Below are 12,753 nucleotides of genomic sequence, written 5' to 3' on the forward strand. Positions count from 1 at the left end.
TCAAGGTTTTAGGGTAAAATAATTTCCAACTATATCCAGTCAGAGGCTGGATTTTCCTCAACTGCACTAAAGAGAAAAGGCATGCATAGTACACTTAGTCTATTTGGTCCCAACGCTGGCATTAATGACCTAAACACAATTTTGTTGTGACTGTGTTGGGGTGATGGGGATTAACAAAAGGGTGTGTGTGCCTGTAGGACGGGGCAGGGCGGGGGCGGGGGGCTAAATTTTCATCTTAATGCAAGAAGTCAGTAGATAAATCCTCAAACCTAAAACTCAGGAATTAGCATAACAAGGGTGCAATAAGGAAGCATGAAGGTAAATATCAAAAGAAATATCTAAAAGCTAAAAGTAATGCTTTAGGAGGTCCTGCCATGGTATAGCAGGTTAAGAATCTGACTCCAGCCCAATGCAGTCAGTTAAAGGATCTGGCATTGCTGCAGCTGTGGCTTATATTCAATTCCTGGCCCAGGAAACTTTCCTATGCCACAGGTGTAGCCATAAAATAAAATAAAATTAAATTAGGAGTTCCCGTCGTGGCGCAGTGGTTAATGAATCCGACTAGGAACCATGAGGTTGCGGGTTCGGTCCCTGCCCTTGCTCAGTGGGTTAACGATCCAGCGTTGCCGTGAGCTGTGGTGTAGGCCGCGGCTCAGATCCCGCGTTGCTGTGGCTCTGGCGTAGGCCGGTGGCTACAGCTCCGATTCAACCCCTAGCCTGGGAACCTCCATATGCCCAAGAAAGAGCAACAACAAAAACGACAAAAGACAAAAAAAAAAAAAGAAATCCTAGAAAGTTTATTAATATATGATTAACCATATTGTTTAAAGTCATTTGCTAGCACTAATTGGGTTTATTAAAATAAATAAATAAAATTAATTAAATCAAATTAAATAAAGTGGTGCTTTAGCAGAAAGAGAAATGAGGAAGTCTATTTTTTATAATGAGCCTTGCAATACTATTTGAGTTTTAAAAGTATGTGCACTAGGAGTTCCCATTGTGGCTCAGCAGGTTAAGGACCCAATATCGCCATGAGGATGCAGGTTTGATCTATGGTCTCACTCAGTGGGTTAAGGATCAGACATTGCCACAAGCTGGGAGGTAGGTCACAGATGCAGCTCAGATTCAGTGCAGCTGTGGCTGTGGCACAGGCCTGTAGCTTCAGCTCTAATTCGACCCCTAGCCTGGGAACTTCCATATGCTGAGGGTGCAGCCATTAAAAAAAAAAAAGAAAGAAAGAAAGAAAGAAAAGTGGAGTTCCCACTGTGGCACAGCAGGATCAGCAGAGTCTACGAAGCACTGGGTTGCAGGTTCAATCCCCAGCCTGGCACAGTGGGTTAAGGATCCAGCACTGCCACAGCTGCAGCTTAGGTTAGGACTGAGGCTCAGATCTGATCCCTGACCCAGGAATTCCATATGCCAAGGGGCAGCCAAAATTGAAAAGGGGAAAAAAAAAAAGTGCCCTAGAACTTTGATAAAAATAAATGTAAATAAATAAATAAAGTACTTTAAGTTCTTTCCAATGAGCATAGTAGGCTTTAAGGCCTCTATATCCACAACCCTTCATTAGAGTAAACTATTCTTTTTTCACAAGATTTTATAATCAACATCTTATTCTTAAAGGAAAGAATAAAATTATTTCAATCAGATTTTACTACTGTAAAGGAAAATAAAATTACATAAATATGGCAAAAAGTATATTTATTGATACAAATTTAAATGAATTGTATTTCAATTCAGGTGGGAGAATCCAAATGAAATCTTGATCCAAATAAACAACCTCCCAGTAGAGGGGTCTAAGTCAAATTGCTGACCTTGCCCTCAAAAAAAACTATGAAACACGAATGGGTTTCATTTAAGCCCATGTACATAATATATACAGAAGTCCAGAGTAATGTGATCTTAAAGAAAGGTCTCAGTACTTACCAAAGTGTTCCTTCACTAGAGTCAGCATTCCACTTGCTAAGAGACTAACCTCCCTCTCACCTGAATTGCAGAATCATCAGAGCTTGAGATAACATTCTTTCCATCAGTAGTGAACTGGATATGCCGTACAGTGTTCTTGTGCCTAGTCCCGGACTGGAAGAGTCTGTTGTTTAGGAGTTCTAAAACCTTCAAAGTAGAAAACCACAGAAAATTAATGAAAAGAAATTCAGCAACATCCAGGCATCACACTCCAAAAATATTAAATCAAAACTAGACCACAGAAGGGTACAGAATTTATATCTCTTAGTGCTTTCGGTTTAACTAAAGACACACAAATAAATGGTACAAAAACAGACATGCACATCTGTGCCCATATACACCCCCTAAAACAAAACACTCACTGGAATGACCAGATGGCAGTAGCAACCAGTGATCCCTCTGAATACTCTCTCTACTACAGAATTCAGGGGTTCCCGTCGTGGCTCAGCAGAAACCAATCTGATTAGCATCCATGAGGACGTAGGTTCAATCCCTGGCCTCGCTCAGTGGGTGAAGAATCCGGCATTGCCATGAGCTGTGGTGTAAGTGGCAGGTGCAGCTTGGTTCTGGCATTTCTGGGGCTGTAGTGTAGGCCAGCGGCTACAGCTCCAATTCGACCCCTAGCCTGGGAACCTCCATGTGCCTCAGGTGCAGTCCTAGAAAGCCAAAAATAAACAAACAAAAAAACACTACAGCATTCATCAAGCAAGTGTCAATGTGAGTTCAGCCTCAAAAAAAATGACATTTAAGACGGATGAGAAGGAAGAAAGAAAAAAATTCTGGATAAGAGAGAAGTCAAGCTTTTTATAAAACACCACAGAGACAAGGAAAGATAAAGGATGTGGAGGGAGACAGGTGAAGGAAAAGGAGATAGGAGCAGCCGGGAGGCAGTGCACTGAGGAGACTTAAAGGGCTAAAGATTAATATGCCAAATTCAGAGACGGAGAAAGTAGAACAGAACTCAATGACTACGTCAAAAAGTCACACCAAAATAGTAAATGTGTACTAAATAAATGCTAGGGATGTAATATACAACACAATAAATATAATTAAGAGTGCTTAGGTTATACAAGAAAGTTGTTAAGAGGGTAAATCAGAAGAGTTCTCATCAAAAGGAAAAACATTATTTTACTCTTTGATTCTTTAGCTATATGAGATGAAGGATGTTCACTAAACTTGTGATAACCATTTCATGATTTAAGTCAAAAATTAGGCTGTACACCTTGACCTTACACAGTGCTGTGTGTCAATTACATCTCAATAAAACTGGAAGAAATAAAAACTCCAAATATATATATAGAGAGAAAAAGAGAGCCTCCTCTCTACGGGGCAACATGGGCTAGAGAATATTTGTGGAACTCCTTATGACAATGAATCCAAAGTAAAATAAATGTGGCTGGTGCCATAACTAACAAATTTTAAGAAGTAATTCCAAAAAGCCCAGGTGATAAAAAGTGAAAAAAGGAGCCAATGTCCTTTGAAAAAGTACTATGTAGCTGTAGAAAATGTGCGTTTATGATGAATTTCACTTGTGATGAAATCATTTTTTTACAAAATGATTCTTATTATACTTTTTCTCCTTACAACCTGATTTTATTTTATTTGGTCTTGTTTGGTAAATTAAGATTTTCAGATGGTAAACAGGTGTTTTGGGGAGTTTTTTCATCAGTTCATTTTTTCTTCATTATAGTTGATTTACAATGGCCTATCAACTTCTGCTGTACAGCAAAGTGACCCAGTTATGCATTTATATACATTCTTTTTTTCACATTATTCCATCACAAGTGACTAGATATCATTCTCTGTGCTATATAGCACAATCTCATTGCTTATCCACTCCAAATGCTATAGTTTGCATCTGCTAACCCCAAACCCCTCCCCTTCCCACTTGGCAACAAGTCTGTTCTCCATACCGGGAGTCGGACATCAAAGACCGGTGAAAAAGGTGAACAGAGGGTACCCACACTGACATTACTGATCAAACTGGCCAGAACCAACAGGGAAGCAACTTAGACCCCTCAACAGCTGACTTTCTAATAGGAAAAAAATGCTCTTTGCATAGGTAGCTAAGTATCTGAGACTGTTTGATATACTCAGAGAACAGCAAGACAAATGGGAAGAGAATAAGTTTAAGAGTAATAAAGGCAATCTGAGAAATATACAACCAACAGAACTGTGAGATTATTTTTAATCTAACAGAGGAATGACTAGTATATCCTAGAAAGCCTTATTTAGTACATAAGTCTACAACACCAGGTGTATAATTCCTTTTTTTTTTTTTTTTTTTTTTACAGCCGCACCTGTGGCATATGCAAGTTCCCAGGCTAGAGGTCAAATCAGAGCTGCAGCCGCTGGTCTACACCACAGCCATAGCAACACCAGATTCAAGCCACATCTGCGACCTTGTGCCAATGCTGGATCCTTAACCCACTAAGCAAGGCCAAAGATCGAACGCACATCCTCATGGATACTAGTCAAGTCCTTAACCTGCTGAGCCACAACAGGAGCTCCTATAATTCATTTTAAATAAAAACTAAACTGCAAGAGTTCCCGTCGTGGCGCAGTGGTTAACGAATGCGACTAGGAACCATGAGGTTGCGGGTTCGGTCCCTGCCCTTGCTCAGTGGGTTAACGATCCGGCGTTGCTGTGAGCTGTGGTGTAGGTTGCAGACGCGGCTCGGATCCCGCGTTGCTGTGGCTCTGGCATAGGCCGGTGGCTACAGCTCCGATTCGACCCCTAGCCTGGGAACCTCCATATGCCTGCCGCAGGAGCGGCCCAAGAAATGGCAAAAAGACAAAAAAAAAAAAACTAAACTGCACAGAAGGCCACTGCAGATGAGACGTGAATACCTGAATGGCTCCATCATCGCTTCCAAACGCAAGGTACTGAAGATGTGGACTTAAGCAACAGCAACTCACTTGGGCTTCCGTCAGATAATCAATCTGACCTGTTTTTCCATTAATGACCTAATGAAAAATAAGGCACAATCAGGTATTTGACTGTAAGAGCAGTTTTTCCTCTGTAGAACAGAGACTTTGACTAAAAACTAAAACAGAAAATAACCAACAAGAGCTCCCAGGGGAACAAAAAAGCCCTATTCTGTCCTCAGCAGCTGCATTTAGCAAATCATACTTTTATTTCCTTTCACTTTTGTGGTTCGTACACATTTTCGTAAAATAAAATGAGCTTTAAAAGGTTTAAAAAGCAGCTGCTGTGCCTACCGCCTGAGACACATCTGTCTGATTTGTAATCCCACAGCCAGTTCCACACCCTGCTTCCTATTTCTTCACAAAGCTCTTTTTAGCAGATCTATCGTTTGTTAAAATACACTTCTCTGATAGTTGTCAAGGGGTTGGTGAAACAGGACCCAGACAGACATTACATAAAAAGACAAATTCAAATTAAAACAGGTTCTACATCCTCCAAATCACTCACAAAACAGTGTAAGTTAAGATTTTTTTCCCCCTCTTTTTCTTTTGGGAAAGGCGGCACTAGAGAAGAACTCATTAGCTCAATTTGGGTGGCTGGCCTTGTGACATGTAATCTAAGAGTACCGAGTTTCATCATCTTTACCGAAGCTAATGATTTTTTTTTTTTCAAAATCCCACTAATAAAAATGCCTGAGGGAGTTCCCATCGAGGCTCAGTGCTTAACAAGCCCAACTAGTATCCATGAGGACTCAGGTTCGATCCCTGGCCTCGCTCGGTGGATTAAGGATACAGCGTTGCCACAAGCTGTGGTGCAGGTTGCAGATGCAGCTCGGATCCTGTGTGGCTGTGGCTGTGGTGTAGGCTGGCAGCTACAACTCCGATTCAACCCCCCTAACCTGGGAACTTTCATGTGCCACGGGTTTGGCCCTAAAAAGACCAAAAAAAAAAAAAAAAGCCTGATCACTCAACTAAAACATGTGACATATTTCTCAAACTTAAATCAACTATCAGATAACTCTAAGCCTCACCACCTAAAAGCCCTGAATTATTTTTCATTATGAAATAAGCAGTCATCTTCACTTCAAGTACAAAGATTACAGGGTCAAACAATCAAGGTGGCTTTTTATTTACAATATTTTACCCAGCATTTTCTGATCTTTTAGACATTCAAAATGAAGACTGAACTACTAAAAGGTAAAATATCTTCTTTCTCTCAAAACTCTATTTTTAAATCTTTATAGTGACTAAAAGTCTAAACTCTCCCACAATCAATGACAAAGAATAAAATGATACTTTTATAGTCAGACTACTTTAAGTCTCAGAGCTATGACAATTGTTAAAGAAAGACTACACAAATTTAATAAAAGTAATATAAGAAAACCACAGTGGAAAATATCCTAAGTGGGGAGTTCCCGTAGTGGCTCAGTGGTTAACGAATCTGATTAGGAACCATGAAGTTGCGGGTTCGATCCCTGGCCGTGGTCAGAGGGTTAAGGATCCTGCATTGCCGTGAGCTGTGGTGTAGGTTGCAGACGAGGCTCAGATCCCGCATTGCTGTGGCTCTGGCATAAGCTGGCGGCTACAGCTCCAATTCGACCCCTAGCCTGAGAACCTCCATATGCCATGGGTGCGGCCCTAGAAAAGGCAAAAAGACTGAAGGAAAAAAAAAAAAAAGAAAGAAAGAAAATATCCTAAGTGAAAGACTCAGTCTCCTGAAGATCAATAACGAGAAAAACCACATTTCATTCCACATCCTCATTTGTCCCAGAACTACAGGGCTTTAGAAGCTCCTTATCAACACATTAAGGACAATAGTAAAACTTGCAAAATACAGACCAAGCCATATTTAGAGGTGTCTCACACCTTGACTCTGACCCCTACAGCAAAGGAGAAATTACCACACACCAGAGACAGTTTACTCTCAGCTCTCTCTCTCCTGAACCTGGACTCCACTTTGACCTTATAAACCAGCTTAGAGATTTTTGAAGATGAAAAGGACCTTAAAGGTGAAGAAAGTGAGGCTCAGAGATGTGATGCCATTTACTCAACATCACAGAACGAGCTACGATAAAGCATGAACTTGTACCTGGGTCTCCTGAGTGAACAGTCACTGTTTCCTCTAAGACATCAAGCTGAGCTCTGCAGCCTTAGAACTTGTTAAGCTGTCCTTCCTTGTCAGTCCGTCTCAAGCTCTTGCTACCCCTCATACCTTCCACCTGCATGCGTCCTCTATTTCTCCTCCTCTCTTTTCTGTTTCTCTCTCCACTCCAGCTGCACTTCACTATCTCATCTCATTCTCTCACACATTCTCGCTCCCTGTCTTTCAATTATCAACAGGAAAGGAAGGAGGTGAAGCAAGGCATCAACTTACTGAATTCCAAATACTGAGCATATCTGAGCCTCAGCGTAAGACCCACGTATTTATTCAACTGATACCCACTGGGCATCTGCTAGATATTAGACAATTATGCCTGATCAAGTCCAAAAACAAACAAGAAAAATTGCGAATTGAGAGATCAAAACAATTTTTCCAACTGTTTTCTAAAAAAATACTTGGAGTTTCCATCGTGGCTCAGTGGAAACAAATCTAACATCCATGAGGATGCAGGTTTGATCCTTGGCCCTGCTCAGCAGATTAAGGATCCAGCATTGCCATGAGCTGTGGTGTAGACCAGCAGCTACAGCTCCAATTCAACCCCTAGCCTGGGAACCTCCATATGCCACGGGTGCGGCCCTAAAGAAAGAAAGAAAGAAAGAATACTCACTTGCAGACGTCTTATGTTGTCAACTGCAAGAACCATCACTTCATTCTCTTGAAACACAACATCTATTTCTTGTTTTAACACTATGGCAGAGTTCTTACATACTTTCTTTGTCTCCCAGAGCTGATTAAGAGAATACAAAAACTAAAGTAAGATAACTGTATCATCTAAAATAATGCAGACATGTCTTAGTCTTAGAACAAGACACAGCCATTCTTTACACGCCAATGCCTATACTGCTAGAAAATTTCAATTAGATAATCCAGCAATAAATATATATTACATGCCATATAGTAAGAAGAATACTTATTAAGAGTAATGACTGACTGCTAAAACCAAAATGCCTTAGTATGAATTCTAGCTCTACTGAAAGTTGTGACTTTGGGCAGGTTACTTAACCCAGTGCTACTCAACTGTATCACTAAACTCACTAAACACACTATTAACAGATTGCTTATGATACAGCTGATTTTTTTTAAACAAGACTTTCTTGATGAAGGACGCAGTGCACTGGTTTATTCTGGCCTATGGAGACTGGCACTTTAAATAGCACTGACTCACCCTTTCTGTGCCTGTTTCCTCAGCTGCAAAAGGAACTGTTGTGAGAATTAGCAAATTAACACAAATACAGTACTTTGTCCAAGGTCTGGCATACAGTAAATACTGAACGAATTTTAGCTTTAATTCGTACAAAACACTGTATTAGATGCTACAGGGACAAACCAGGGTCTCCAGCCTCAAAGAGCTTATAATTTAAGATGTCTGAACAAGTAGGAGGGGCCATAAAGCATTAGAGGCGAGGAGTGAAAACATGACAAGTACCGTGAGAAAACGACACGGGGATATACGCACTAAAGGAGACAGACGTTTCCCCAAGTGGGACACTAGGAAAGGCTTCTCCCAAAGCTTGAGGGGGACCTGTAGGATCCTTAGGATCTCAACAAGGAGAGCTACCGAGAGGCAGGGTATTCCAAACATAACCCACAAGCAAAATTACAGGAGCAGGGAACTATAGCGTGTTTGGGGAAATGTGAGCCGTCCAGTGCAGCTTATCTGTACACATCACACACAAGAAAGACTGGAAGGAAACAGGCCACACCGTGGAGAAGTTCAATGGTAGACTGTGCAGTACTCATTTACTTCGGTAGATAAGGAAGCCACTATTTGTTTTCGAACAAAAATGACAGGACTGTATTGGACATGAGGAAAGTATCTTGGAAGCAGCAGGCAGAAAATCGAGAAAGAAAAGACTTGCAGCAGAGACTAATACAAGAAGGGCAACAGGTAATGAGCACCTCAACTTGAAATGGAAAAGTAGAAATAAATGATAGAGAATGGAAAGGAAGAATCCATTAGAGCTGGCAAGTAATTGGGTGTGAGAATTCAAGGTAAAGGAAAGAGTCAGAAGTTACTCTGAGGAATCAAACGCAATCTATTTAAATTAACCAAAAGACACTGATCATTGGATTTCTCCAGCACGTCCCCCACAGTAACACTCACTGAACAGGTACTGAATGAATGAGATCTCTACAGTCCACATACCGGCACTTTTCAAGGACGAATGTGAATCCAACAGTTTCCTGATTTACTTCCCCCAGTGCTGCCCATCAATTTCTTCATTTGTAGGGGATTTAGATTACTATCATTAACCAGTAAAACGAAAATCTCAGTATTTCTCACCCTGATTGTCTCGTCATCAGAAGATGTCAAAAACGATGATCCATCAGGAGAAAACATTGCACAATGAACCCAACTTAAATGTCCTCTGCAATCAGCTACTTTTAAACATGAATCCATATTCCACAACTACAGAATAAACACAGCAAGGAGGAAGTCACATTCATAAGCATTTTGAATACATCAAGAGTAGCAAAAAAGCAAAATAACACAGTAATTCCACTTCTATGAGTATAGCCAAAAAACAAAACAAAACACTACCAAAAACACAAAATAACTTCTGTGGATCATTAACTGCATCGTTATTTTTAACACCTAAAAACTAGAAACAACCCAAAAGACCATCAATAGGGAACTGACCAAATAAAACTGCATTCATCACAGAATGGGATAACATATAGCTATCAAAAGTAATGAAGGAGTTCCCGTCGTGGCGCAGTGGTTAACGAATCCGACTAGGAACCGTGAGGTTGCAGGTTCGGTCCCTGCCCTTGCTCAGTGGGTTAACGATCCGGCGTTGCCGTGAGCTGTGGTGTAGGTTGCAGACGCGGCTCGGATCCCGCGTTGCTGTGGCTCTGGCATACATAGGCCAGTGGCTACGGCTCCGATTTGACCCCTAGCCTGGGAACCTCCATATGCCGCGGGAGCGGCCCAAGAAATAGCAACAACAACAAAAAAAGACCAAAAAAAAAGTAATGAAAAACACACCACACACACCCTGATCATGACAAGTCTCTGGGATATGTTGTATGTACACAAAAATGCAAAGAAGAGTATATACATTTCTGCAGAATATATACATATATTATATGCAAACTATACTAAATGAGATGAAAAATAAACGTGAATACAGAGATGGATACAGATGTGATATATATAGGTGGATATGTATGGATATATATTACATGAGTAGACATCTGCTCATATATGCAAAAAGAGACAGAGCGTTAAAACAGAAGGGGGGGGGAGTTCCCGTCATGGCTCAGCAGTAACAATCACAACTAGTATCCATGAGGATGTGGATTCAATTCCTGGCCTTGCTCAGTGGGTTAAGGATCCGGTGTTGACGTGAACTGTCAGGTCACAGACCAGGCTCTGATCCAGTGTTGTTGCAGCTCTGACTTGACACCTAGCCTGGGAACATCCAGGTCACAGGCATGGCCCTAAAAGGAGATGGGAGGAGGGAGAGTGGAAGGAAAGGAATAAGGATAAAAGTCAGACTTCGTTGAATACAACTTACCATAAAGCTCTGATCTGGAATCATATAAATGTTTTGTTTTTGTTTCTCTGGCTGCTCCCCTCAGCATATGGAAGTTTCCAGGCCAGGAAGCAAATCTGAGCCAGAGCTGCAACCTACACCACAGCTCCAACAACGCCGATCCCTACCCACTGTGCGAGCTGGGGATCAACAAGCACCTCCACAGAGACAAGCCAGGTCATTAACCTACTGCACCACAGCAGGAATGCCTATCTATCTAATGAGGTGTGGTGGGGGGGGGGGGGTTCTTGTTTTTTTTTGTTGTTTTTTTTTTTTTCTTTTTTGAGGGGAAGCAGCTCGATTTATTTGCAGGCAGAACTCCTCTCCTGTAGCTACCTTCAGCTCCCTACAGGGCAATCCTTTGGTAGCAGCCACAATCTTTCCAGGCTCCATAGCCTTCACAGTACCCCTTCATGCTGAGGCAGCTATGCAACCCCTGGGGCAGGGACCCTGGAATGAATTTGTGGGGCCTTCATCTTAAGAAAGCATGCAAGGATTGAGAATAATGTACTTTAGAGAAGTGATTCCTGTCAAAAGCAGTCACTTCTGTGCTTTCGTGTCCTTCTAAGTCAGTTTTTCATCGTTGTTTATGCTTGTTTTTAAAAATATAAAAAATAAAAAGATGAACATAAGTAGCTTTCATATTCCAACTATTTTCCAGTCACCTAATCCTTATTTCAAATTATTATAAAACTTCAAAATAAATGAATATGCTAACTGTACATGTCTACGCTTCTCCTGTTATTCATGCTTATTACAAAGTGTCAATGTCTGTCACCAGCCCGGCTGTATTTTGTCCTGAGCTCTGCTGCAAATCACTCAAATATATTCCAGACTAATGAAGTACCATATGTGCCTGAGTTCCTCTCATTACACTCTAAATTACAGACCTACTTTATGATTTCAGAACTAACATGGACAAAACAAGTACTTCATCACATGCCCAGTGGTTCAATCAGCGAGTTCTATGGTTACAAATGAGCTACGCAAAATTTTCTCTGCATTATCTCTAGAGTCCAAGCTGGGACATACAGAGCTAAGGCCAGAAATGAAAGTGGTTCCACAAGTGAAAAATCTCCCTTGAAAGTCCTTCCTTCCCTCCCCTCCTTGCTCTCTCCCATCATTTCCTTGTCACTCAGAATCTCCAAAACCAAGTCCCTACATATCAAGAAGAGAGACAACGTTTGCCATATTTTTTTCTTTACTTTTTTTTTTGCTTTTTAGGGCCACACCTAAGGCCTATGGAAGTTCCTAGGCTAGGGGTCAAATCAGAGCTACAGCTGCCAGCCTACACCACAGCCACAGCAAGGTGGGATCCAAGCTGCATCTGCAATCTACACTGCAGCTCACAGCAACACTGGACCCCTGACCCACTGAGCATGGCCAGGGATCGAACTCACATCCTCATGGATACTGGTTGGATTCGTTTCTACCGAGCCACAATGGGAACTCCCAGTATATTTTTAAGAATAGCAGAGGACAAGGATTTTAGAAGTGACAGGAAAGGCCGAAAGAAGGACTGCTCCTTCTCTTCTCCTAAAATCCAGGCACGATCCAAGAAGGGGAAATTTCCAACCCCACCTATGGGTAAAGTGCAAGATCTCCTAGTAGCTCTGAATCTTTCCATTCAAGGCCTCTGCTGAAGAGAACACTGCCCGGAGCACAGACTCCCTCCCCTGGTTGCAAACAGGACTGGAGCTTGCTCACACCCACTGCCCCTGGTCCCAGTGGGAATATTCTCAGCAGGGAAGTTCTTCGGTGTTGGCCGCACCTCTGTACTCAGATTTAGGAGGAGCTTACAGAGCTCATCCACTCACCCTGGTCTTACCTGCACCTCCACACTGAAGGGCTACAGCTCAGCCACCCTCCAACCACACCTTCACGCATAGGGCAAGGTTGGCAAACTGGCTGGAAATGGAAGACGCAGCACAGAACACTGAAGAAGTGCTTGCTGTAGTCAAGCTTCCTTTCAAGGGAGCCTGGGAGCCAAATAATTTCCCTCTTTTCCAAATAAAGGCCCGTCCCCATCTCCTTGGACTGTGATCACAAGGGGCTTCAGTTACTTGGTGGGAAGACTCCCTACTCAGGAGTGAGTAGTAACAAAGCCTGGAAACACTAATCCACCTCTGGGGAACATATCAGGGAATTCACTGCCTTTGG

The 12,753-nt window shown here is 41.9% G+C and overlaps 1 protein-coding gene across 4 annotated transcripts in view; it reads right to left on the reverse strand.

Moving 5' to 3' along the window:
- Positions 1-12,753, reverse strand: part of APAF1 (apoptotic peptidase activating factor 1) — a 91,655-nt gene that overhangs the window by 18,753 nt on the left and 60,149 nt on the right. For all 4 annotated transcript variants that reach the window (XM_047788218.1, XM_047788217.1, XM_047788216.1 and 1 more), the window contains 4 exons: positions 9,339-9,464; positions 7,662-7,781; positions 4,816-4,932; positions 1,987-2,112 (listed from right to left, as the gene is read on the reverse strand). In XM_047788218.1, coding sequence (XP_047644174.1) covers positions 1,987-2,112; positions 4,816-4,932; positions 7,662-7,781; positions 9,339-9,464 — 489 coding nt within the window. The remainder of the gene's footprint in view (positions 1-1,986; positions 2,113-4,815; positions 4,933-7,661; positions 7,782-9,338; positions 9,465-12,753) is intronic.

Source organism: Phacochoerus africanus, chromosome 7 (genome assembly GCF_016906955.1).
Source record: "Phacochoerus africanus isolate WHEZ1 chromosome 7, ROS_Pafr_v1, whole genome shotgun sequence".
In the NCBI taxonomy this organism is placed as follows: Eukaryota; Metazoa; Chordata; class Mammalia; order Artiodactyla; family Suidae; genus Phacochoerus; species Phacochoerus africanus.